This window comes from Lepidothrix coronata, unplaced genomic scaffold, assembly GCF_001604755.1.
Source record: "Lepidothrix coronata isolate B3197 unplaced genomic scaffold, Lepidothrix_coronata-1.0 Scaffold123, whole genome shotgun sequence".
Classification (NCBI taxonomy): domain Eukaryota; kingdom Metazoa; phylum Chordata; class Aves; order Passeriformes; family Pipridae; genus Lepidothrix; species Lepidothrix coronata.
Genome location: NW_016690303.1, coordinates 2347978 through 2375690, shown reverse-complemented (window position 1 = coordinate 2375690; position 27713 = coordinate 2347978). Strand labels below are relative to the sequence as shown.

Below are 27713 nucleotides of genomic sequence, written 5' to 3'. Positions count from 1 at the left end.
CATCAGCTCTGTTGGCCACCACAGGCAGATGGACTCCTACAGTAATTGATACTAGATGGAGAGCATCCCCACTTCTCCCACACTTGGTGCCCATCGTAGTACAAAAGATCTGGAGAATAAAGATTTTCTACTGAACAGGAATCAAAAATGTGCTGAGCCAAAACATAGTTTGCTGGACGTAAACTGAAAGAAGCAGAGCAGAATCAATGCATTTTTACAGACAAAAAATCATTTGCTCTGTTTGTGAACGCAATGGTTGGACTAACCAAAAAGTAGTATCAGAAATTTGAATGAAGTAATTTCTTTTGTTCCTGACAGGAATCTTTCACATTTTAAAATTTTTCCATTTTCCTTTGCTAAGTCAATATTTTCTTCCTCCTCCCTGGCTCTTCCTACTCTTTTTGATACTATAATAAAAGGACTAGTGGAGGGAGATAATATCCCTCATATCAGAGAAGAAGACCTAACACACTCCTCACTCCCACTCATAGGCAGCAGAGGTTGGAAGAACTCATGGATAATCCCCACCTCTTCCTGTCCTCACCCAAGTAATATGGAGCCCAGGCAGGGCTTTCATCCCAGAAGGAGATCCCCTTCCGTGAAGTTAGGCTGCCTGGAGACACCCACATCATCAAGTGTACCTTCACAGGGCTTTTACAGCATAAAGGTAGAAGTTGCTCTATAATGCCTACTATGTATGGCATTGTTCTAGATGCTTTCTACTTGCTCGTTGTTTAATTTCCTTTGGAAAACAATCTCACATTAATTTTGATCATTATTGACCCTGGGCAATCACAAAACGTGTTAATGCATCTCATGCCTGCTTACATTAGGATTTTATTAAGAGGCTGGAACTGAAAAAAATCATGTCTTCTCCCAAAGTTTTCAATACCAAAGTCCAGCAGCCATTGAAAATAAAAAAACACAGCTGAGAATGTGACTGTAAGAGCCAAACCAAAACAATGTTAAGCAGTGGAAAGTCACAATGAAATCATAATCCCAGAAACACTGCAGTAGACTTAATTGGCAGTGCACTGCTACATTTCAAAGAAGGGGGCTGCACAGCAGCTGAAGGTGAAACTTTGGTGGGATGCAGTCACAGCAATGGCTTGGCTGGACCATACTGGCTTAGCCTGAGTGGCCTGTTCCATCGAAAAATGCTTGGCCTACTGGAAGTGCTAGGTCTCCTCCCTTTTCTTAAAGCCAGTGCATTTCCTGAGAGATCATAACATCTGTATTATCCCAAATCATTGAATTGGGAGGAAAAATGACAGCACAGACAGGAAGGGGAAATAAATGGGGTGCCCAGCTCTTTCTCCATCCATGGCAACCTCAAAGTGCAGTGACTGAAGTCTGTTTCTCTGTTCAGAGCAAGGAGCCATATGACCAGCCTTCAACCTTCAGCATTTCTCTTGAAGATACTCAATAGCTACCAACTGGTTCCTTCCTTCCCTGTGGCTGTGTACCTGTATTTTTTAGGAGAGAAAGCAAGGCTCCACCAGTCTGATAGCTAGATGCTTATATTTCAGTGGTTTAGAAAAATGTCATTTAAATGAACTGGACTGAATTGAAGGTGGGTAGTTATTTTTCATATATACCCACATCATTGTACCCAAGAGCCCTTCAGTGCCTATGTACATGGCGTACTTGACATGTACATCTTATTCCCTGTGTTCCATGAATTCTCAACAGAAGAACTCATACTGCAATTTTACAGAGAAAAAATATGCACCCTTTCTAAAAACTGCCCTGCAGTTTTATGGCAGTATTTATTTCAATGCCCACTATCCACACAATTCAGCCAATGTTCAGCACTTACAGAAATTCCAGGGCTCAGAGCAATCCACTTTGGGACATTACATCCCTCAGAGCATCACAGAGAGAAAGTATTGCTTTAGAATATTATTGCAAAGAAGGAATTTTGGTTCCTTGAAAAACACCAGCCTTTACTATAGGAGTCTTCAACATCAGGTGAATCCCACAGACATGTGGCATCTATCAGATGCCACTGAACTTGGCTTCTGATTTTTCCTTGGGATAATGATTACACTGGCTGAATCACTTTCACAGTGATCCCAAACTGCTGCAGAAAAGTCACTCTTATAACTCTATTTCTGAAAGATTAAGCTCACATTAACAGATGGAGATTAGGGCTACTGAAAAGCGCACATATTTTGATAGTTTTCATTGACAGTAAAAGGATGAGAATCAGAAATCATTTGAGTGTATTTTTAAAACTCGGGCTCTTCTTACAAATGTGCATAATTTGAGGCATCTAATCCTAAATTTGAGAGAGATGCATACTGGCATTTTTAGAGGTCTTTCTGGATTTTTTTCCCTCTCTTCCATTATTATGCTAATCAATGTTTGTATGAAAACAATTTGGAACAATTCTCATTTACTTCAGACATGATATGCATGAAGTTTAGTTTTCTGGGATTTATTTTCTCTGTGGGGTATCTATAACTGAAACAAATTCACTGAAGCAGAAATATGGAGTTCCAATAATTATTAGAATTCACTTCACTAATTAGTGCCTGAATTAAAATCTCCTTGATATAATTCTTTTAAAAGGGTGATTGTCTTAGAAGGCAGACAAAACTTGCTTATTCAATGCACTTCTCACTGTCAAAACCCAGCTGATTAGAATTCATCTAAATATTCTAAATATTCACCTAAAGTCATCTAAATATATACTTATCTTAAGCACAGGATAAAAGTGCATGTAACAGAACTCATCTTCAAGATACTAAGGGAGAATTTGGGTTTGCCCTTTCATTTCGCTTATCCTATTGTCAGTTATTTATTTGCTGCTTAGGAGAATTCCTTCCCATCTCTTTTGCTTCCCTCTACTTTTGAAGGACATAAAGAGGACACCCTGCCACAGATAGAAGGTCATAGATGTGGCTCTTCCAACCAGTCAAAAAGCAAAATGCATCTTCATCTCCTTAGCCCAGTGAGTCTGGTGCACGTGGATGGCTTGCATGCTCAGTCCTCTGTCCCCCTCCTGTCATTCTTGACTTACCTAAACACAGAGCAATTAAAACAAAAAAAAAAAAACCAAACCAAAACAAAAAAACCCACATCTGCAAAAGACCCTGCTCATTGCTGCAAAAAAGAGTTTCTTTTGACACAATTTTTAGTGCACTTCCATATCTGGTTTTAAGTGCTTCCAGCACTTAAAGCAGAGAAGCTTTCACTATTCCTCCTGGCAGATTATTCCCCAGCCCAATAAATCCCACTCCCAAGAAACCTCTTTTACACATGCTTGCAGCACTTTTCCAGTCTTGGCCTAGAATGAATGGAACAAATATCTTTTTCCCCACAGAGTTTACATAATAATGCAAGAAAGTTGGAAAAGCTGTCTGCTCCACTGAGTTACTTCCACTCACCAGGAATTTACGTGATAACAACTTCTGTGTTGTCTGAAATACATAATTTCTAATTTTAATAAATTACAATATCTCTATCGAAGTGCAAAGCCATCCAAAACAGACAATATTATTACAAACTTCATAGAAGACATAAGAAAAGAAGCATAGAAGCATAGAAAATCTTTAAACTGCTGACACCAAGGCAAAGTCTCATGGGTCTTTCTCTGCCTGAATTCAGCAGATTGGTTACAGATATCTTGCTAGCACTCATTTTGTCGGTAATGTTTTCTTTCTCTTTTTAAAAGACTGGCAACTGAGTTATTTTAGACATTATAAAAAAGAAGTGCTTTTGTTTTCATTTTACGTAACCCAGCTTGAATTAAAAGTGATTTCAGAGTAATGCCTAAGTTGCTGATGGGCAATTACCTTGCTATTTGAGACAGCATGCCACCTTTCCTCACCCAAGGATAGACAAACCTGTGAAGCTTCCTGGCACTGCCTCCACAGCAGGCACTGAGTGAAAGGCTTTATTTTTCCCCATGGAAATTGCAAGGGGAGGAACTTTCTTGCACGGTCTGCTGATCATCAGGAGAGCTATTTGACACAGAGCCAAAAAAGGGGCAGGCAGCACATCTGAAGCTCTCCCTGAAGTCTTTCACCCCTGTAGCTGAAAGAAAGTCATTTGCTCTGCTGTTTCCCTCCCACTCTGGCAGGTCCTGCAGTGCAAGGTTGTAGCTTTCAGAGGCTATTTCAGATAGACCACTAAATGCACAAGCATGTACAATGCACTCATTTACCACGTGTGCAGTGATAAACATCTGTACCACAGAGCAGCTCTTGGCTTGTGAGCCACAATTGTCTACAAAATTACATATATACTCACCATTTACCATAGGAAGATCCCATTAGACAAATCCCAAGATGACTTTCTAAATATGAGAAAGCTCTGAAAATTACTGCATTGATTCTTTGGAAATCTTTCCCCTAAAATGATTTTTGCTATTTGGAGATCAAAAGCCATTGTTTATCTCAACTTCCAAAGAATAAGGCAAAATTCATAGCAGATGTGCCTCCAAATACTTAAATAGCTGGGTTGCAGCCTATTTTTTTTGCATTTGCTATTCACTAAAATAAATTGTTGTGAAATATGCCATTCAGTTTTGTTTGCAGGAAGGCATACCAGGAAGATACCATTAATTTTCTTTAAACGCCAAACGGCTGGAAGAAAGATGCCATGCCCCTGGGGAGGTGTAACTCTCCCTTCTTGGCTCACTTCTAAGGACACAGAGTCAACAGTCTACTCAGAGAAACACAGGCAGACGTGGCTATAAGCCTAATTAATAAAGGCAGCGTTGCCATGCTTCATCCTTGGGCCTAGCACAGTTCATATCATGGCTTGGGATGTCCACTGGTCCCTGATGAATTACACTGGCTCTGCCTGTGTAAGTGAAATAGCTTATTTCAAATCCAACCATTCTGAGATAGCCCAAACTGCTTTAAATCAGAATAACATTCAGAAATATGTCTTGCAGATGCCGTCTTTTTTGTGCTACGCTTTGTTAGCACTCATCTTTTTTGCAGATAAAAAGGTCACAGTTTCATTGGTGGTTTAAACCACTAACATTTACTGGTAGCCCTGACACAGGGCAACAGAGAAATTAAATTAAAAAGTGGCAAGCAGATGACTGCTAATTATCTTTTCACTCATAAAGTTTAAATATAGCTGCTTGTGTTTGAACACAAAGAAGGCCTGCAATTAGGACACATTCAACTGCAAATGCACCACAACCCCCTCTTTACTGTGCTTGTAGATGACACAAAACAATACCTCAATACTAATTCTACTTGGTGCCTATAATTTTCTTCAGCACTGTGTATGTTAATCACAGATATAACTTAAAAGCTGTGATTCTCCCCCCAGAAACAGGAAAAGAAAATACACACGCTCTGAAGTTAGAACTTTGCTCAATGTGCTCTTTGTGCTCAGGTTCTATTCTATACTGAACACCCTTATTCTTTCAAGAAGGCATTTTAACCTTTGATTTAGCCATAAGAAAGAAAAGTGGCAGTGGTTACACTTACCTTGTATAGGTGGACAGGATCCCTTAGGATAATAACATTTCTGTGGCAAGGAAATTCTGACACTTCTTTGCTGCCTTTATTTCTGTTCCTGCTCCCTAACCTAGACGAAAAAACCTCCTATACCAGATTTCTGTATGATGAAAAATTATAAAAACATCAGATTAATTTTTTGAAGTGACAATTTACCATTTTTAGATTTTGTCAGATATTTCTCCTGAAAATGCAAAAGTGTGCCTGAAATCCGGACTGTTTCTACAAAAAAAATTATTTTCACAAAACTTTTATGAGGAAAAATTTGTATTCTAAGAAACTGAAGATAACTTGATAACTTTAAATAAAGTAAGGATTGTGCCAGAGTTCATCTGTTTCCTGATCCTTGCCACTGCGTCAAGCTTTATCTTAGCCTTTATCTTAGCAAGGCTCTGAAGCATTTCTCCTTCATTCCTAATATTTAGCAACTCTTTCTTTTAAAATTTTTAGGAGATACTTTAGCCTTTTGCAATGAATTTGTAAAATTGAATGAATCTCTGCTCAAACTGTACAAATTCTGACATTTATCTCCCTGTGACAATCAGAAAATAAACTTAATGTTTATTTACTTGATGTTATTAATTGTAGATAATTGCATTATTAGTTTATAAACTTAATGTTATTAATTGTAGGTTTCTAGTCCCTTCACATCTCAGTGCATCAGACTCGAATGGGCAGGATGAAACCTGACATATACCCAACCAGACCTACACAGAGAATCACCAAATGTCTAGGCTATCAACACAATATAAATGACATTTACTATGTCATTTATGGAGAATACAGAAAAGAAGCTAGTAGAGAAGAAGGTGTCAGGAGGTGACAGGTGACCTGCGAAGGAGGTGACAGGAAGAATGCGATAGATGAGTGCCTCTTATTTCCAATATAGCTTGAATAGGAACAACTTGGGTAAAGATGCCAAAACTGAGCTACCAACTGATGCATCCAGCTAATGGAAATAGTGTGTGGTATTGTGCAACTGGGCAAATTCCCCAAGCAGTAGCCAACACAATTTGTGTGTGAGACTGAAATCATGTCTGAAGTTGAAAGGAATCAAAAAGCAGCTCCTTTTAATAGGAAGCTGCTCTCTCTAAACTAGTTTTTCTTCTGGATACTGCAAATCACATAAAAATTTAAAAAATTAGATCAAGCTTTAAAATACATATTTAATTAAAAATAACTAATAAATGCTACATTTCCTAAAAAGAACTTAAGACATTTGGTAAAAACATGATCATTATTTTAAAAAGAAGCCATTTACACACAGTATTTTAGCACGTGAAGTGTCGCCACGTTGCCCATCTCTGGTAGAATGCTTACTCTTCCACATTTCCTTCCCAGCCCCATACTGTTTGGCCCTGTATTTCTCCGAATACACCCAAGTGGTTTTAACAACAACATGAGAAAGGGGAAGGGCAATGCAGAATGTGCCAGATATATATAAATAACATGAGAGGGATGAGAGTGGGTAGAAAAATGTCTTGCCACCTAAGCGTGCAGTGGTTTAAGTTGCTCTTTAGCTCCTCTTCTCTACAAAGCTCTCCCTCCACCTGATAGCACAGCCAACCTGCAAAGCGCAGTGGCTTTAAAGCTTCAGGCTGTATTAAAGCAGTGCAAACACCTCTGAGCTCTTTATACTACTTGATACTGATAAAATTTACTAATATTTCACTGCTTCAGCCTTTCAAGTTCAAAAAATGTAACAACATCAAAGGCACTTACAGAATTTATACACAACATCTTAAAAGTCCAATTCTGCATCAAAACTGCATGATGGGCAACAAGTTTTCTCAGCTCACCACCAAGGGAATTGTTAACTGCCTAAAACCTCTGCTTGTATTTCAGAAAGATCACAGTGCTTTCCACATGAATGAAGAGCAAGAGTAACCCTTGTGGTGGGATTTAAAAATGACAATCTCAAAAACAGAGTGAGAAGTGGTTGAACTTGGAACACTGAAGTCAAGATTTTCTATTTTCTTCTATATATCTTTCCTTTTGTGCCAATTGATTGTACCTGAGAAAAACTAATTTTACCTGCAACGTGCCAGGTAAAATGCTAGGGGAAAAGAAAGGAAAAGTTTATAACTGAAGATAGGTTTGCCTTATGATAAAGCATATTCTATAAGAACTACTAAAAATTCAGAAAAAAGACTAATACTGGGTTTATTGAAAACTGAAATCCTACAGGATTTCTGGCACTGAAAAGATTCTGACTTCAAAATCAATAACAAATAAAAATTTAAATTCTTCATCAACCTTTAAAAAACCTGCCAACTGTCCCCAGTCTTTTGACCTTAAATTGTGTCTGCTTTTTCAGGAAATAATGGCAAAAAGAGAAGGACATGAGGAATGGGGTAGGGAAGAAAGATAAATTATTTATGCAAATTATGGATTTGACTAATGATATGTTTAGGTTTTAAAACCAAAACAAATGCTTTTTTTTTAACGAGTTGCTTACATTCAATAAGAGAAGGAGCAAAATTTTTCTTCAGCTACTCTTAAGATCAGTTCTTCAGCCTTCATACCTGACATGTGGTCTGATATTAAATGGTTACTTACTAGAAGCCACACAGCAGCAGGAAGTGCTAAATGCCAAAGGGCCTTGAGAAACTAAAACACACACAGCAGCAAAACACTGAACAGATCCCCCCATTCAGCTACTGATTAGCTGCTGCAAAACACACATTAAAGCCTATGCTGGAAATGTTTGCAGCTCAATTTCTACTTAGCCAACCATAAAGATTATCATCACATTTAGAAATTTATTTTTTTCAAGCCTGAGCCCAAGTCTGAATATATGACTGTAAAGTTTTTGTCTCAGAAACTGGGTCATGTGTAAATGACATATAGAATACATGGTTTGTATTTGTAAACCATAGCGTGCCCAGGGTTTCCCCTTTCACACTTAATCAGGCTAGGCTAATAACAAGAACCTACTCCAGTTATTCTGCAAGAGTTGGTGTGGAGTAATATCTTTTAGTCCAACATAAAACAGGCAGGTTCTTATTTAGCATGCATTATGGTATAAACTCATATTAGAAATGGCTGACTATATTCTGACACACGCTTCTTCCCTGCATGCACATCTATCTTATAAATTAACCTGGTTTTCAAGCAGACTTGAACTTTGTCAATGTATGCAGTACAAAATGTTCTAAGATTCCTGGATTTTTCCTCAACATCAGTCTGAAGTTACATATAAGGTTGACCAGGATGGAATTTAACATTATGGGACGATGGTCTAAGCAGATTATTATAAAAAATAAATGCTTTAATTCTATAAGCATATGTCAAATTTCATATGGTTATGTTTGCTGCCTCTTCTTGATACTTCAAATTTGCAAATTGATGAAAAATAATAAAGCGGACTTAGAGACAGGATGCAGAGTCTCTTGGAAATGATACAGTCGTGTTGAGTCTAGTTTCTAAATCACTCAAAATTATTGTTTTAATTTCTACTATAGTTTTCTACCTCAGATTATCTGCCTTAGTCTTCTTTCAAAATTCTGTACTTCAATTTACGTTGTAAACAAGTCTTGCTTGATACAATGGAGAATGACATTTTCCTATAACTCCCATATTTTCACACAATGTTCCAAAATCAGCTGCTTCAGTAATGGTATTCTCTCACAGCATCAATCTTCTCCCTCATCAATTCCATCTTAGAACTGAGAAACACTATCTTTCTCACCGCCCTCACAACGCACATCTGATGTCTTCTTCACAAATGCTGAATTCAACTCCCATAGACCTTGGTAGGACTTGATGAATAAGGAAACTGGAATCTGTAGCCATTTGGGGAAATATGAGTACAAGTACAGTGGGAAATACAGGCAAAGGTTAACAGCTACCTACCTACTCATGCAAAATTTACTTTTTTCCCTAGATTCCATGCCCCCAGATAATCAGGCCAACGTCTAGATTAAGAGTATTTTGGATTTCACCATTTCTAGATTGTCAAATACCCTCCGCTGTCAAAAATGATTCCTTTGCATCAACCAGAAAGTTTGTCCATTAAGAAGAGTATCTGACATTTTTTAAGTTTGCAACGTGGAGCTCTCTAACAATGAAAAGCTAAAATAAGTCCAAAAATCCTCAATTTTTTTCTCATCTAATATCAGCCAGTTTGACGCCCTGATCACTACATGAAAGCTTCCCCAGTTCTTCACTTAATTGAGGGATTTTAAGCCATCTTTTTGCTCACTCTATTCTGGAGTCAGCAGCAGATGGCTTCGTAGCTGTTACTCATTATCATTTTGAATAAATTAACCCGCAAAAATTCCCAAAATAATCCTGGCATGTACAAGTTTTGAGGCAGGACTGTCATTTGCACTCTGGTTCTCACTCTCTTCTGCAACCCAACATCTGGGGCATAGCCTGAGGTATTGATGAATTGCTGTCTGAATTCTCAGGTAGGTTTTTTTTGTCTGACATTAGAAAGGCTCAAAAAAACCAGTGAAAGGAATGGAAACATACGAGAGGAGCTCACCTCTCTATCTGAAAGGTGCATTTCTTACTAATGGAACAAATTATCTGAAACTTCTCCTTCTTGCTAAAGAGCAAGACCTCAGGAGGAACTGCAACAATATGACAATGTCAATCCCAGAGTAGAGATGGGTGGTTTTTTGACTTCTGGTCTGAAGCAGTAAAGTTCCCTTTTCACCAAGATGTACCTCAACACAGACCTCACTGCCTTCGGAACAAAATGCAAGGCTGTATAGCAAAACCCACAACACTAAAAAGAGAGCAAACTCAAAACTGTCTAGGCGGACATGAAGATAAAGAATGGGCACCGCAGCAGCTGAGGTTGGTGCCTGAGGGCTGTCACAAAGAGAACCGCTGTCTCCGCTTCATAACCAGAGCACAGAGGTGGCTGATATGAAACAGCACACCTCCTCCACCCTGCACCCCAGAACTCACCACTCATGCTGAGAGCTACCTTCAGCCCCATAACCACACAATCTAGAGTTTGGAAGAGCTCTGGGAAAGCATCTGAGCAAGGTCTTTGTTTCAATTGCAGTTCAGTCCCCATCTATGCTGGGCAAATCAAGAAAATTGACTAACTTGATCCACCTTTAAAGTGGGTTTAAATCTAGTCACTAAACATGGAAGGCTGCTTAAAGGTATGTAATTCAAGCAGCTTTCTTCAAGTGCCTCTGGTGTTGCTCTGAAATTTAGGAGAGTAAGTTTTTCTTCACCAGTCTCCTTTAGATGCTCTAGCAAACCAGCCAGTTGTCAGGTGGGGCGTACCACGACGTCGAAGTGATGCACAGGCTATGCCCACCACAACAAACTAGAGGTATGTTGCCTCTGAACTTTGCTGACATTGCACTTTTTCAGAGTCTAAATCAAAATTCCAGGTCATGCCACTTTTACTCATGATGAGGTTCACCATATTCTTCCTAGAGGTTATGAGAAATAAAAAAAGAGTTGGAAGGTAAAGCTCTCACAAAATAACGGCTAAGGTGAGAGCCCAGAGAGAGAAATTAAGTAATCTTCTACTACTAACACTAAAAGAAAAGGCCAGATTTAAGAAGAAAATCCTGAAAATATATTGTCCTCACATACTTGATGGCAGCTAATGAAATGAGATGCTGTAAAGTGATACCAGGAAGTTGCTTCTGTCAATGTGTAAGAATAGTAGAAGAAGAACTGGTGGTAAGAAAGCACAGACAGCATAAACGTGGGGACCACCTGACCAGCCTCACTGCACTATCAAGATACATATAGTACTGACCTAGAATAACAAACAGATGAATTTTATGAGCTGCTGCCAAAGTTGCTTTAAAAAATCTATTATATTTCTGTTAGCTAGAAGAGTCTCTAAAAATATTGCCTCTTCACAGATCCTGCATTGAGAATGGTGAATTAGGAGGTGGTAAAATAAATGACAGTGTGAACCACCTATGGGGTAGCAACCTATCACTGATGGTGTGAGAGGAAACAACGTCTTCTCAGCAGAACTGGTGTCAGGATCTAGAAAATGAAGACAAATATGCAACAGAAACTGCAACTTGTGACTTCAACAGTTGCAAGTGATTCAGCCCAGGAACAGGTGGCAAGCAAACATTTTGCAGGTTATTTAAAATGCAAATTGTTCTATAAATGCAGCAGCTGGAGCACAGGTAACATCTGATGTAAATGAGTGATCTGCTTTAATCAAATGGTATGGTTAGAGAAAAAAGTAGAAGAAAAAAAATACTGCCTCTTTTTGTTTCTCTAAATGCTTCACATTTCCATCCCCGTTACAGTTGTTCTCTAGGTTAGTAGGGGAATGAAAAAGCAGGTTATTTTAATGGCACCTCAGTATAAAACCAATTCTCTAACCAACACATTAAAAATTAAACAGCTTTGCATCTTTAATGCATACTTTCCTTTTTAAAGAGGGAATCAACACTTGTGTGGCAGAATGTGTTTTTGCTGCATCCAGTGAGCAGCTGGAAAAAGATACAGGAAGCAGCAATGGAGAAAATACAGAATGAAAGAAAATACGTTAAAAAAATAAAAGCCAGAGAAAGCAGCATTTGTCACTTACTGGCAGGAAGTGACAAATCCTCAAAAACCAAGAAGGGCAACAGGGAGGCCTAAATGTTGTGTGTAAGAAACTACAAATAACAACACATCTTTGAAAACACCATCATTTTACTTCCATTGGATTTGCCAGTTTCTCATAATGAACCCAGCTCATTGTTAGCAGTCTTTGTAGTTAAGCCAACAAAAAACATAGTATAACATTGATATGGTCTCAATCCTGTCAACCTCTGTGACAATCCTTCTGTGTCAATCCCTCTGGATCCAAGGGTGTACATATCAAGTCATAGGGCGTTGTTCACGCAACATTATTCCAGGCAGTGCTGAAATACACCTTACACCAAAAAGTAGCCCTTTCTGATTTGGACAAATCACTGGAATCTCCTCCCTCCTCCCTGTCCCAAATGTCCTTCACTGGACTAACTTTTAAGTAGACACAGAAAAAGGCAGAGCAAAAAATTATACAGAAACTGGTACACAGAGTTGTTTTTGCTTGCAGCCTCTGGCCCCACAAAGTCGAATCTACTTGCTCCTATGTGACTAAGCAAGTTTTCACTCCCACTCTCCTCAACAGGCAGGCATAGCCTGTATACTTGAGCCTCCCCAAGCACATGGTCTGCTTTATCTTAAGAGTCCCTGAGGAGCAAACATAAGAGGACATTGTGGTCCATTTTAGACTCAAACATGCACTGCAGTGCCTTATTTGTGCTGCAGCAGCAGAAGTCTCTCAGTGCATTCTGGAGCTTCCCTGATGGTGGTGTAGTTCTGTGCAGTAGTGTGAGAGTGCATCCAAAGTACCTACATCACCAGGGATGTATATGCCTACATCCTCGTTCTAGTCAATACAGGGTTGATTTGCAACCAGGCAAGCACACATTTTCAAAATGTACTCAGCCCTATGGAGACCAGAATTTCATTTTCCTTAATGCCTTACCTCAGGAAACAGAGTAAAGAACAGCCCAGGGACTTTGGCCACTTTCAAATATCTGCACTGTAAACTAGGGCCCTCAATTCCTCTCATTTAACACAGCAAAGCTACTCTGAATCCTGCAGGAAGCCTACTCTGTCCCAAAGGTCCAGCTTCCACCCCCATATCATCCCGTGGGCACTTGCAGTGGTTACCTCCCAAAGGAAGACGGTGGAATACTGACTTACACTTTTTTTTTTTTGCCTCAGCTACTACTGAAAATCAAGAAACAGATAAAAGTGCATGGGGTAAAATTCTAACATGCAGTTGAAGTGTAATGTGTGAAGCAGCGGGACGAGAAGTTTTGATGTCCTGGCAATACACCCAGAAGCTTTCCTGGAACTTTTCTGCCCTTGCAGTCAAAGATGCTTTGTCAAACAGGTGGGTACCCATGGCGTTACCAGGATTCATTTAGGTGTGAGAACACGGGTATGATAAGCCAGGAACTTTCCGAACATCATCTTAAGGAGTAGATTAAGCACGTAAACCAGAGACGCACACTTTGGCCACCGTGTCCTGGGTCTGGGAGAGCTGGGCAGGGTGTGGAGGAGGATGTTTTTTCCCAAATTCTTTAGTTCAGCTCGGCTCGGAGGTCTCTCCCTCCCTCCCTCCCCCTTACCTGAGCCGCCTACGATGGACCGCAGCAGACAGGTTCTCCGGGAGGAGGAGGAGGAGGAGATGTCGCTTTGGGAGCGGCCGCGGGGACCGGGCAAGGACCAGACGGGCAGCAGTGCTGCCCCGTTGCTCCCCGGCCTCTCAGCCATCGCCGACCGGGAGCCGAGAGTTGCAGGGAGGAGAGAAGAGGAGAGAGAGAGGCGGCGAGGGAGGGGACAGGGAAAGTTTGTAGAGGAAGAGCCGCCTCCCTCCTCTGACCGCCCCGCAGGGGCGCCGTCGACCTTTTGGGTCTCTGGGAACATAAAATTTGTTTGCACAGGAGCAAAGCGAAGTGGAGGGGTAGGTGTGCGGATGCCCCCATTCCCCGGGGTGTCTTCGTGCTCCTCGCTCCCGTCATTTCCAACTCTCGGGGGAAAAAAAAAAGAAAAAGAGAGTCAGTTAAAAAGAGCCAAGCAAACCACATTGCCAGTTCTGTTTTGTGTAATAGGGTGCCCTCCCCCCTCCCCCCCGCAAAACCAGGAGGTTGCACAAGGCATCGCACCCCTGCAAAAGAGCAAAGAGAGCGATGAGTCAAATATCTCCCCCTTGTCTTTCTTAAAGATTGGGTTGCACGCAAGAGGCTTTACTCCACTAACTCATGGAGGAAGGTACTCTCCTGCCTTTCAAATCAGTCACACAGACTTAAGCAGAAGCAAAATCAAGTTCTGTGCTTTCATTTTCTGGTATTTTACAGAAACACTTTTACAACAAGATGCATCTTTAAAAGGATATTTAATGTTTATACTGCTTTTTACAGGTAAATCATATTATATTCTACCTTGAATAAAATCCTTGCTGTCCTGAAGCCACAATGGCAAAGACAGACAGGACTGCACCCCATATTTTTAACGCATCCAGTGCTGCATCATCCAGCTATCTAACATAAAAGTTGCATTCAGGCTGTATTAAACTACCACAACTACCAACTGCCACTCCCTGTGTCTGAATCAAAATCTATCAAGTCTGAAACGTATCCATGTGAAATTCAGTTTCTGGTTTCTGCTTCCACCCGGGCAAGCAAGTGCCTTCCTCTCAATGATGAGTCCCACACAGCTCCCCAGGCACAGTGGTTTTGCAGTCTTCCCAGCAGTCACACGATGCAGGCACCCTTCCCTTTGTCCAAGCAATCGATCCAGTACAGGAGTCTCGTATGTCAGCCATTAGTCAGGTCAAAAGGTCTCTTCTGCTCAGCATCTCCCAGAGAATTGCCTTCCTTATTCCCTCTCCTTCCCTCTGCTGACAGACCAGCCTGCTCCTTCCTCAGCCACAGAACTTTCCCAGCAGGACTGTGCTATGAGAGGGAGAGGCAGGGTCTTCTCCTGGAAGGGCACAGCAGTGAGCTCCCTGCTTACAGACGCTCCCATGGGAGCCCAGAGGCTCCAGCGTCACACAGGCAGGCACACTGTACCCAGCCTTAGAGAGCTTTTTGCAGCTGCTGACACCAGTCTTGTGTTATTCACGAAATCTTACAATGTGCTATTTTTATTATTTACCCTGTGCAGCTTGCATCATTACAGATGTGATTGTACACTGAGGACTTTCCCTCACTGGAGATTTCAGTGGCTAGGCATGTGTGGGCTAATGACATTTTCTGAACCTGTTTAAGCCTTAATTAGAAGTGTACTCATGGCTGCTATTTACTGTTTTCCACATTTATTTTTTTTTTAAGTTTAAAAGATGTGATTAACTTCACTATTGAAATACACAGTTCCTGCTCCAAACCTCATCGAAGTTGATGGCAGGTCAGTGAGCTTTGGGTCAGACACCTGAGCTTTTTTTAAATAATTTTTCCTTCCAAACATTTTGAGCCACAGAGCACCTGTAACTTTGTTGTGCTATTCAGAATGTATGCTTGAAAATTCCCACATTAAGGAGGTGCTCAGTGTCTGCAATCCCTTGGTGTGATCAAAAAGGAGAACATGAAGAAACAGAAAGATAAACTAGAAAAGATACCATAGCAAGTGGTCAAGGCATCTAAAGATTCCTTTTGAGGAGCAAAGTGACATCTAAAAGGGTGAAGGTAAAAGAAGACATAAAGTCGGTCAACGTTGAATGTAAAAGAGATATGAAGAGGTTCCTATTGTAATATCAAAGTGCTTTTGTAAATCAGAGAAATGTGAACAGTCAGTCAGAAAGAATAATACCACGGAAGTTACAATGGTTTTTACTTGCCTGTAACTTAATATATTCATCAAGGTATATAAATGAAAATATTACAAAATCATACACATCCTATTTTCACAGCCCTTTAAACATTTTTTGAATTAGATATAACAACTGTGGTTAATAGCTCTGGAAACTGAAGCTCTGTTTCCATAGAACAGCAGTAAAGTATACATTCTTCTCAGCTGGAGAGAGATTAATTCAGTTGCCTCGTCATTCGTTTTCAACTATTCTGATGACATTGCCAAAGACATTTCCATTTGTATTTGCTGATTAAACCGAATTATTTTACAAAGGCTGTCCCATGATGTCTAGGGGCTGAAGCAAAAATACAGAATTCGGGCATGAGGAAGGACTGGACGAGCACCAGCCCTGGCAACAAATTTGCTGGAAATTTTAACGTACGTGCCTGCCACCCGTTATCCACATCACAAACGCCAAGTTTCATCTACTGAATCGAGACCACTTCAGCACAGGCAATTCTAATGATCAAAGAAATATCTCCTTGAGAGGCTTTGGGGCACCTCTCTACCCTGGAAGCCACCATGTACAAGTCGGCTGGAAGGAGCTGCAGAGCGATGAACGCTACACGCTGTCCTTCCTGGGAAGGGCAGGGAAGCTGAGCCTGTGGACGGAAGCAGGCGGGAAGGGCAAAACCAGCAAGCTGCCGAGGCCGCCTTTGGAGCAGACTCTGGCTGCAGATCCAAGGCTCAGCCCTGGATCCGGCTGTAGATCCAGCAGGCCCCGGCAGGAGCTTTCGAGCGAGCGCTGCGGGGAGGCCGGTGCTCCCAGGGGAGGAGCCGCGGGGGCCCGAGGGAAGTACGGCGGGATGTCGCCCGAGGCAGAAGCCAGTTACTTCATTTGCTTAAAACCGTTAAAATCCAGAGGGCAATCTGTGATCGAGCAGGCAGACAGAGCGGCACCGATGGGGACAAGACCCCGGGCGGCAGGCAGGGAGAGGGAGGCGCACAGGGGCGGCGGTGCCGGCTGAGCGCCGGGCGGGGCGCAACCACGGCCCGGCACCCGGGGCCGTGCGGACCGGCTGCACTCCGGCCGGCGGGCCACGGGCCCGGCGGGGCGGACGCCGGGGCGGGGACAGCCCACCCTAGCCCCGCCCGTGTCCCCCTTCCACCGGCCTGGCCCGGCCCGGCCGAGCAGCGCCGCGACCCCCGCCCTGCGGAGCCGCCTTTTTCCCGCGGCCGCGCCTCCGCCATGTCGCGGGTGCCCGGCCCCGCCGCGCTGCTGCCGCCGCTGCTGCTGCTGGGGCTGCCCGCGCTCCTGCCGGCGCGGCCCCGCTACGAGCCCACCTGGGGCTCGCTGGACGCCCGGCCGCTGCCCGCCTGGTTTGACGAGGCGAAGTTCGGCGTCTTCATCCACTGGGGCGTGTTCTCGGTGCCCAGCTTCGGCAGCGAGTGGTTCTGGTGAGCTGCGGCGAGCGGTGTCCGGTCGCACCGGAACAGCTGCCGCGGACGGGTCGTACCAGCGGTCCGAGGGGTTTGCTTGGAAAGCAGCTCCTAGGGCAGGCGGGGATGGGTGTGTCCACCCCGGCACAGCGGAGGTTTGGGTTAGAGCCCCTCTGCAGGCTGACCCTGGAGCTCAGGTGTGTGGGAAGAGGTTTGTGTCCGGCCAAGGCCAAGGACTCCATGGCGCCTTTTCGAAGGAAGCACAGTTTGATGTGTTTCTGGTGTGTCTGACCATCTGCCTGCTCAGACCTGAAACTTGAATACCTTGACTGACGAAACTAAATTAAGGAGAGATCTCACAGAGCTGAGAGATGTGATTTGCTGTTGGTGAAAGAGGTGGTTGGTTAAGTGGCAGGAGATGTCTCCAGGACCACCTTGAAGGGATGGATGAAGGGGTTCTACCCTGTGGGAACAGGCGTTGAGGATCTCCCATCCCCTGGAACAGCCTGGTACAGCTGCTGGAGCACTGCAGGGAGCGCAGGAGCCCATTGCTGCCCTTACTTAGCAAGGAGCCTGCCGTTTTCTTGTGCACGTTTTGTGCTGTTGATGGTTTTCTTCTCCTTTATTATTACTATTATTCAGGACTGCTTTCCACTTAAAAGAGTCCAAGGCTCTGATCCTTTAAGTAATTTTAGTTCAGAGGCTCAGTAAAACCTTTGTTTTGTGAGTGTTCACTGATTCAGGTCCTTTGGCTGTAAGCATATTTCTGCTCTCATCTTTCCATGCTCTACCGAGTACTTCCTGTGTGACTTCAAGTGAGTCACATTATCATTTAAAATATGAAGATAGCAGCTCTGTGGCAGAGCTGTGGTGAACCTTAAATGCAATATTTACAAAACAAACCAATACAGATCTAAACAAACAACTGTTTTCTGACAATATTTGGTTTGTTCAGAGTTATATTCAAGGATTTCAGCAGTTTTTTAAGGTAGACTCCATTTGCTAATAAATTACTTTTGGGGGGGGTGATAAAGCTAGCTTTGGGTTCAAGCCTCAGTCTGAGTGCAGTGATCTGATAGTGGTGCACAGATTCAGGATCAAGCATTTGGTCTTCGTTGTTGTTCTAGAAAGACCTCAAAACTTTCTAATGTAGTTGATGAAGTTGCTTTTTATATTCCCGGAGTCTCCGATCCTTAGGCACGTGTGGGTGTAGAGCTGCTTCAGGCCTTCTAGCAGCATGTGCAGTCAGACGACTGAGGTCCTTTGTTAGCAGCTGCATGGCCTTGGTAAGGATGTTTCTAGAATCTAATCATGTCAGCATCGAAGTGCTCATGTTACCAAACCACGTGACAAAGGAAGAGAAGCAAGGATGTTACTGTTTATTTATGCAATTACATACTTTGAAATCAGAGGTTGGTTGGGTTTTTTTTTGGGGGGTGTTCATTTGGTTTTGTTTTGTTATTTTCCCTTTTCCTCGTATTCCTTCCCCTCTTCCCCTCCCTTTACCCCTCCATTCTTTCAGTGAGAAAAGCTGTCTTGGCCTCTTTCTTCTGAGTTTTTTTTCCCTGTTGGCTGTCAGAGGTTGTGTCAGTTTATGATGAAGTCTGAGAAGGTTACAACAATATCTAGACAGTTACTGTGTCTTAAAGAACTGAGGTCAGAGTCCAGCTCATGATAGGAGAGAGAAACATACTTCAAACTACTTCAATCTACTTCATAGATTCTGGCCTGTTTTATTCCTTCACTTACTATCTGTTTTCATGTATGTTCTTGCTAGAACAGGATCTTTGCTGCTTGGCTTCATTCACAGAAAGGTGAATGGTTCCAGACCCTTTTCTCTGTATGTATTAGCAGTCACATGGTATGTTGTTAGAAGGCAGTAAGGCTGTTTATGCAGTAAGGACTGTTGTGTGGTTCTGAAGCTGTTGTGTTCTGAAGCTCCTCTTTCATTGCTCAGTAGAGAAGGGAGCAAGTTGAAAATAAATATTGCTCTATTGGTGATTTATGGTTTCTGCTCATGATGAGAGCAAGAGACCAACCTTGAACACAGAGCAGAGCTCCAAGCCCTGCTGTGGACTAGCCCTGTTGGAATAGAGACAATACCAGTCACTGTCTTGGGGAAGCACAGGATAGAAACTGTCCCTGGTTTTGCCAGATGGAAGGCAAAAAGAGATCATCAGCTTATTTTTCCTTCTAGTTGCTAAATCCAAGTGCCCTGGTAGGTAGACGTGTGCCTGCATGTTAGAGACTGTGACAGAGGTGCATTTTTAAGTGTGTGTCAGGTTTTTGTTGCAGGACATGGCTTCTAGTAGGGTGCCTTTGGTTCAGAGCCTCACTTGTGCAGTGGCTGTAGCACACTGGTCACAGCTCTCTCCTGCCCTGGGACTGTGAGCATCTGGTCAATCAACTGCATTTGGTTTAGAGGACTTGGGACTGTCAGAAAGGTAAAGCTGCTGGTCCACATGTTTGTAGGTGGGAGGAATTGCAATGTGGGTGGCAGAGCAGAGGTGCCTGATGGCTGAGGTGTGAGACCTGAGGAGGATGAGTCATATTTTTTCAGAAAAAGGGCATTTCTCATGCCACATGGGCTGCTTACACAGTCTGTCTGTGCATGCTCTCTAGTATGGTTTTGGGATTTGGGTACTGAGCAAGACTGTCATTTTTCCATTCTCAAAGTGTAACCACTTTTTTCATTGCTTCAAATGAAATCCTGGGACCTTTTCAAAGTGGAGTGCTTCGAAGATGTAGAGCATGAACAAATAGGATAGAGAAAAGCAAATCTTTGGTAATTAATACTGTTCTGGAGCAATTTTGTCCTGTTGCTAGTGTCATGTACTTCCAATGCCTCTGCCTCTCAGTGTTAACTCAAATAGGAGCTGATGATTTCAACTCTCTTTTCTTGGTCTAAAAATACATTAGCAGACATGTTTTGTTCTGTATTTTGTAGGTGGTACTGGCAGAAGGAAAAGAGAGAGCCCTATGTGAAATTTATGGAGGCCAATTACCCACCTGGCTTCCGTTATGAAGATTTTGGGCCACTGTTTACAGCAGAATTCTTTGATCCTAACCAGTGGGCAGATATTCTGAAGGCTTCAGGTGCTAAATATGTTGTCTTAACTTCAAAACATCATGAAGGTAAGTGGAAGCTTTGTGAATGTTAGTAATTGTTGCATTTCTGTCAACAGAATTAAAAAGCAGGTGACTTTCCTGCTTGCTAAGATAGATAAAGTCAGGCAGGCTTACCTGTCCTACTGCAACCAAAGAGGAAAAAAACTACCCAAGAAACGTGCAGTCATTTTCCGGACTCTTACACGGAAGCTGAGGTCATGGAGCTTGCATAGGAGGAACAATAAATTGTGCCACTGTTTTCTTGCTGTAGGTAAGACAGCCTGAAGTGGTGGTGGCAGCTGAGCTTCCTGCAGTAGCCATAGTGCAATTTATTGCTGAAAGAACCATAAAAGTGAATTCTGCACTCTTTAACATATGGAGAGCTGCTGTATGCAGGCACTTAACGAGCTCTGTAGGTTTCTGTAAGGAATTTAGGGGTATGTTCTGGGAGTCAACTTCAGAGTTAGGAAGGTTCACAAGGTATAGCTTTTCCTGATGTAGCTCATAGAAGCCAAAACCTTGAACTGGGTCTGTAACTTTACACGGACAATTGATTTTTAGCACTGTAGTTGTAAGATGCTTTGCAGAGAAAAATAAAGAAAAAGAAAGTGGCTGGAAGGAAATCTGGTATCAAATAAAGTATAATAGGATGCAATATGACAAGTACAGCTAATGAATGTTTTTGGTCTTTGGGGAGATGTGGGTTCAAGACTGGCAACTTATGACTTGTAAATTTTTATCTCAGCCCTGATACACATAAATTTTGATTTTGATGATGCCTGTGGTGAAATTGCCAGGAGTCTTCAAAAGAATAGTGATTCATTTAGTCTGTCCTGTAGCCTTGGGCATGAATTTTTAGCTTGTTTGTCTAGTCGATACAGTTGTGTATATTTAGTTCACAAAAATGTCACAAGATTTATTAGGCAGTGAGTCTAAAGCAGTTTGAAGGTGAGAGTGTAGCTTGTCTGGCAGTGGTCTGAGTCTGCAGTGCAGTAGTATTTTAAGTGCTTGTGCTAGGATTGCTGGATGTCTGAAATGTCAAATCCCTCCTGACTCCTGATATTTAATGTTGATATTTTAAAATCTGTTTCAGGAGTTTTTGCACTCTGCTTATATACATGTACTGAGTAGTTGATTGAGCTGCTATGAATACCAAGACAAATGAAAAATGAACATTTGCATAAGAGGGAAACAGAAGAGAGAAGAGTCTTTGAATGCAAATGATAGCTTGTGCTTGCTGCAGCTGAGAAAGAGTTTTATCTTCCAGTAGTTGTGTATTTACAGTTCACATTGATACTTTCTTCAAAAGTATATACCTCAAAAGCTGCTGTATTTTTGGTTAATTTCATAGAATTACAGAATAGTTTGTGTTGGAAGGGGCCTTAAAGATCATCTAGTTAATTTAATTGGGACATATGAATGAAGTGAATAACTAAAGAGAGGGAGTAATTATCCTAAGCAGTACAGAACTGCTTAGGATATGTGTATGTATAGAAAAATACATAAACATATCTGGCATGGTATTCTGATGTTATGACTATTATAATCTGTTTATGCACAGTTTATACCACAATAACAATATTATTACAAATATAATTTGTATTATTTTTTGCAACACACTTCCAAACCACTTTCCAGAAAGAGGAACTATAACTTCCCCTCTTCTTCTTCTCCTCTTTCTTATCCTTCAATTTTTCTCTTTTCAGGCTTTACTTTGTGGGGGTCCAAATATTCTTGGAACTGGAATGCTGTTGATGTGGGACCGAAGCGGGATCTTGTTGCTGAACTAGCAGCATCTGTTAGAAACAGGACTGACTTGCATTTCGGGTTATACCATTCCCTGTTTGAATGGTTTAATCCTCTCTTCCTTGAGGATGCCACTAATGTCTTTAAGACAAGAAAGTTTCCAACCAGTAAATCATTACCAGAACTCTATGAAATTGTGACCAAGTACCAGCCAGAAATAATTTGGTCTGATGGGAATGGAAATGCTCCTGATACTTACTGGAACAGCACTGGTTTCTTGGCTTGGCTGTATAATGACAGGTACATAATGATACTGCCTTAGCACCCTATCTAAAATTCTGCTCTCTGTCTAGTTTGTTTCACTTTATTTTATGGAACCTGTTACCTCTACTTTAGAGGACTTAACAAAATATTCATTTTCCTGAAATACAGAATTCAGATCTTCCCTAGAATTATCAAAGCTTGCTTTAGAAAAAGACTGTTACATATTTTTGAAACACATTTGCAAATTAATCAATTAAGGTGGTATTGGCTACTCTGCCTAATCACAGCCTTTCCTAAATATTTTCTGCTGCACAGAAGCAGAATAGAAGGACAGTTTGAGAATATGGGTACCTTGTTTTCGTTGTAGACTGAACATCTGGCAGTGGATGTGAAATGCAGGTTGTTTTCTGGCAGAGCTCCTACAAAAGTCTGGAGCATATTTCTTAAGAAATGCCGATCTGGACCTTTTACTAGGAAAGGATGAGAATAGAATTCCTGACATTGCACTTAACCTGTAAATGAGTAGTACAGAAGTCATCCAAAATGTTAGTGTCTGGGAGGGGGTTGTGTGGGAAGGGTTTACACTGGCTGTGACTGTGTTTTACAGAACACAAATAATAAAATTTCTCTGTTTCCAGCCCAGTCCGAGACACAGTTGTAACCAATGACCGCTGGGGAGTTGGCAGCATCTGCACCCACGGCGGCTACTACACCTGCAGTGACCGGTACAACCCTGGTCACCTCCTGCCTCACAAGTGGGAGAACTGTATGACCATCGACAGGAGGTCCTGGGGGTACCGCAGGGATGCGCAGCTCAGTGACTACCTCACCATCGAGGACTTGGTGAAGGTACAGTGGGGCAGAGGAGTTGCCTGCAACTTCCGATTCTCTCTCCTAGTTTTTATATTAAGCAGTGTGACATTTCTATCGTGTACTTGTCTCTATCTAAAAAGTATTAATTGAATAATGAATCGTTGAAATAATAAACCATTTGCAGCCTAACACTGACAGGATGGAATGTCTTTGTAATTCTTACTAATTTTATAGAAATTACTAAGGGAAAGGTTTTTCTAGTAGAAATTCAGTGAGTTTCTTAGAAGCCATTTCCCCTATGAGTAACTGGCCGAGGATTGATGTGGACAGTCTCATAATTACCTTTTCCACTAAGTTTTTCTGGTAACTGCACCTTTAAGTTAATGAGAAGCAAACAGTTGCAGTTTCACAGCTCCTGGTTAGGAAATCCTGATTGAAAGCTACATCTTTTCCCCTTTACAGATAGTTTATGACTCCATAGGCATTTTACCTTGTAGCAAGTAACTTTCTGTACAGACATAGAGGTAAACATTAGCAGATGCAGACAGCTGGTCATAGTAGAATATTGATTCCCTTTGCTAGTCTAAGGTATTAAAAAAGATGTGAAGCTTAGGAAAACTGAATGAAAGAAAGATGATCAGCCTTTCAGAAAAATGCATTTAATTGCAAAATTCAGCTAGAGAGGGGGAGATTGTTATTGTTGCTTAATCTAAATCTGTTTCTAGTACTGTCCTTGCAAAAGACAATTACAAACTGAAGTAACCTCTTTTCAGAAGCAAAAGGTTTGAATTCATTCAGCAGCTTGTCTCCAGCTGTGTTTCTCTGACTTGTGCATCTCAGTCCATGATCTCTGGAGGGCAGTGTGGATGTGAACACAAATTTTAGAGACTCTGTAGAAGGCTTCCTGGTGTTTTACAGATGTGTCTGTAAAATAGGGAGAGCATCAAACAGAGGAAGAACAGAAGAAGTTGCTTCTCTAAGCTTCAGTAAAGATGAAGTGGCAATTGTTAGCCTTACTCTACTTTGGTGCAAAGAAATCATCTGTCTGTTCTATCAGTAAAACCCTCATGACATTCTTGCAGCAGTCGAAATGTTAAAAATGTGTAGGATCTGATTCTAATGTAGATTCAGTGAGATATATTAGTGCAAGAACATATTTTGGGCTTTTTTCTGATGTAAAGCTTGTCATCAGAGCTTTGTTTTACTGGAGCTTAAATTTTATTTTGACTGTTGGGATGACCCCCGTAAGTCTCAACGTGCAGCAGTAACATAACTCATTTGGTTCATAGTTCTGAAGCAGCACGGCAGACTTTAGAAAGTACTTCAGATGTGTGATTTCATTAGTCGTAATCATATGGTCTGTGTGTTGAAAAACATTTCAGCAACTTGTAGAAACAGTGTCCTGTGGGGGAAATCTCTTGATGAATATCGGGCCCACTCACGATGGTCGCATCGCTGTTATATTCGAGGAGCGCCTGAGGCAGATGGGTGCTTGGCTGGAGGTCAATGGAGAGGCCATCTATGGAACAAAACCATGGAGAGCACAGAACGACTCGGTCACACCAGAAGTGTGGTAAGGTTACTGAATCAAAATGTAAAGCAGCACCAATGTATGTGAAACTTTGAAATTCTTAATGACTCGATGCTACAGAAGTCACCGTCTTAGTTTGTATGTGGTGAAGAAATTAATCCCTTTGTCAGTTTAAGTAACTGCACACAGAAGTATGTATAAAGCTGTAGGTAGAGACTAGTTTGGGAATGATGCTGAGGCTGAAGGGAAGACTGCAAACATTTCCTTAGTGATCTTGTGCTTCTTAGTGTAGTTGGCAACAGAAACAAAGAATATACAAATCTGTAAATATAAAATTGCTATGAAGTCTCTGTCTGTAGAAAGGAATACTTGATGTCACTTGATGTTTAAAGAGAAAAAAGGGAGAGGAAGAAACTAGAAACAAGTCTAGCATATTCTGCATTTTTTTAAGGTAAAAATGCATGGGAAAATAACAGCAATTGTTTGGTCCCTAAATACAGCCAGTCTCTGGACTCCTCAGCCTTTGTGACTTGTAGCTGCTGTAACGCCTTAATGATCCATCAGGGTTTTGGTCTTGTCCCTCTTCTCTGTCTCAGTGGGCCTTTTTACTCCCGTTCCCAGTAAAATTTGGCCATCTGGCTCTAGCCGGGAGGTGCTGAACTGCTGACTGTTTAGTAAAATGACTTTCAAGAGCAATAAAAAGTTGTAACTAAATGAAGGAAGGAGGGGGGTATGTTTCGGGGGTATGCCACAAGATTTCCAATGGCAATAGTGCAGATAGTATATGCTGAAAATAATATTTTCAAAAACTAGCTATACAAGGTGGAAGCTCTATTGTTGCACATACTTGTTAATTTTTTTTAGTCTGTATGTTGGTGTATAGATGTGAATTAGCACGTTTTTCTGAATATAACCTACAATTCTCTGTTAAGGATTCCCCTTCTGCAAGTATCTCCTTCCTATATGGTTGAGCAGCAGAGAGTTACATGTGTACTAAAGTAACTACAGATGTTTACCTCTGAATTCAGTTAATAGTTTTCATTACCTCTAGTTTGTTGGAACACATTTTCAAGGAGCAGTACTTTATTAAAGGGTATAAATCATCTGAAAAGATGGTTATGTGTGTGAAAATGTAACTAATGCTGACTTTTCAAATCTGTTTTTCTAATCTTGAAACACTCTTATGTAGCACTTCAGAAAATTTACACGGAAAAACTGACATGCATTTCTGTTCCCCATTTCCAACCAGGTACACTTTCAGCCCTAAAGAAGGGAGAGTCAGTGCTGTCTTCCTTAACTGGCCAGTCTCTGGGATTCTGGAGCTTGGTGAGCCACAGGCTAAGCTTGGAGAAACACAGGTAAAAGGCAGCACACACACACACATACATGTGCCCTTCCCTCTAGGATTTGTCATGTTCCATCATGTTTATTTAAGTTTCTGGCATCTTTAGGAATGCATAGCTCTTAGGACAGAGTACATTGGAAGAGATCCAGCAAAATATTTGTTTTAGTTCTCAGACCTCCTTGTTGTAGTGCTTCCAGTGGGATGTTTCTTCTCCAACTAACCAAGTTAGACTGAGATGTTGCTGGGATATGTTTTAGCTTGCAAACTAAGAATCATGAAGAGGGCAAGTAGCAGGGAAAAAACTGTACTGCTTCTCCTGTTTCCTGTGTAGACTCTAACTTGGCATGACTTTGCTTTATAAGTAGCTGTCCTCACTTTGGTGACTTTGGTGATATTGGAGTTGCTGTAATGGTGCAGTTGTTTCAAGTTAAAGCCTTGCACAGAGGGAATGCACATAGAGGTTTTTGTTGGCCAGGGAGGCTAAAAATAAGTCAGTGTGACCCTAGATGTTCATCTTACACCAAGTGGAGGTCAGAAATTGAGGACACTGATGCCACACCTACTCTAGAAAGAAGTGTGGCCCAATGGAAGCAGAAGTTGGTATCAACTCTATGCATTTAAGAGGGAGATCCACTTTGGCTTAGCTCTGTTCTGGTCTCATGCACTTCACGTCCATTAGCTGCTGAAATGCATTAGAGCTGCTTCTGGTCTAGTTCCATATGAAAATAGTCTAATAGGTGCCAAGATAGCTCTGTGATAAGGAAGAAAGAGTAATTTCAAAAGTAATGGAGATGCATCTTGACTTTTAGAGATGCAGCTAAACTCCATGTGCACAAGAGAGTACTGTTCCTCAGTGGCAGAGACTGGTCTTCAGCTGCTCCAGCATGCCACCAGCTGCCTAAGAAGTAGTGTCACCATAAACCTATTTGTGTGTTTTTAGTGGGAGGGGGTTATTCAGGTCAGCTTCTTTGAGGTACCTGGCTGCACTCTGTAAGAAACAGTGATACTCATTCAAGACTACAAGTTCCACCATGGGAAGCAGGCATTTCAGAAATAGGTGATACAAAGCTCTGTACTGTAGCACCTAGAGCCCTGCTTAGACCTAAATCCCATCCCTGATACTTCTGAAAGGTGCTTGTTTACCTTCTACAGCCCTAAGTACTTCTCAAGACCCAACATGACTAGCTTTATTACTTGTACTTCCATTTCTACATTGCAAGTATTTTTCCATTACCTTTAATAATTATCACTCATTTGGTTGGTAAGTGGCATTTAAGGATAATTGGTTAGAAAGGTAGCTATAGATCAATATTTATTTTGTCAATATCGCAATTATATGCACTTTGAAAAGGCATTGTTCTAATTATAGTCTATGTTTCTATCTTAGGTAAAGCTGGCTGGCTACAAGGAACCGCTGAAATGGGTTGCACTGGGAGAAAAGGGACTGATTATAGCTCTACCTCAATTAACTCCTAAGCAATTGCCATGCCAGTGGGGCTGGACTTTACAACTGACTGCCATAAAATGAGCCATACTCTGCTGGAGCCCTGGCTAGCAGGGAATGCTGATGTTTTGCTGTTTCTCATCACTGGTTTTGAACTTACTTGCCTGTAAAAACCCCAATAAATTCACTTTTTTTATGAAAGGTAGGCTGTTATACAGGAATGGAACAAGCTTCACATGAAGTCTACTATGAGATAGT

The 27713-nt window shown here is 41.6% G+C and overlaps 2 protein-coding genes across 5 annotated transcripts in view; one reads left to right on the top strand and one right to left on the bottom strand.

Annotated features, from left to right (window-relative positions):
- Positions 1 to 13748, bottom strand: part of PHACTR2 (phosphatase and actin regulator 2) — a 135926-nt gene extending 122178 nt beyond the window's left edge. For all 3 annotated transcript variants that reach the window (XM_017825887.1, XM_017825890.1, XM_017825891.1), the window contains exon 1: positions 13604 to 13748. In XM_017825887.1, coding sequence (XP_017681376.1) covers positions 13604 to 13748 — 145 coding nt within the window. The remainder of the gene's footprint in view (positions 1 to 13603) is intronic.
- A 2478-nt stretch (positions 13749 to 16226) lies between these two features.
- Positions 16227 to 27656, top strand: FUCA2 (fucosidase, alpha-L- 2, plasma). 2 transcript variants are annotated; one of them, XM_017825893.1, is made up of 7 exons: positions 16227 to 16616; positions 20152 to 20339; positions 22019 to 22358; positions 22961 to 23171; positions 24518 to 24708; positions 25916 to 26024; positions 27399 to 27656. In XM_017825893.1, the coding sequence occupies exons 2-7, from the start codon at positions 20195 to 20197 to the stop codon at positions 27537 to 27539; spliced, it is 1137 nt and encodes a 378-aa protein (XP_017681382.1). In that variant the 5' UTR covers positions 16227 to 16616; positions 20152 to 20194; the 3' UTR covers positions 27540 to 27656. The 2 variants fall into 2 exon arrangements, with proteins under 2 accessions (XP_017681382.1, XP_017681381.1); XM_017825892.1 differs by lacking the exon at positions 16227 to 16616 and adding an exon at positions 17014 to 17222.
- Positions 27657 to 27713: the final 57 nt, after the last annotated feature.

What these genes read in the sequence shown, in the direction of transcription:
- FUCA2 (XM_017825892.1), top strand. Translation starts at nt 17,014, where the DNA reads ATGTCGCGGGTGCCCGGCCCCGCCGCGCTGCTGCCGCCGCTGCTGCTG. An exon ending in TTCGGCAGCGAGTGGTTCTG is followed by an intron (nt 17,223 to 20,151) that starts GTGAGCTGCGGC and finishes TGTATTTTGTAG; the next exon opens with GTGGTACTGGCAGAAGGAAA. An exon ending in CCATCGAGGACTTGGTGAAG is followed by an intron (nt 23,172 to 24,517) that starts GTACAGTGGGGC and finishes AAAACATTTCAG; the next exon opens with CAACTTGTAGAAACAGTGTC.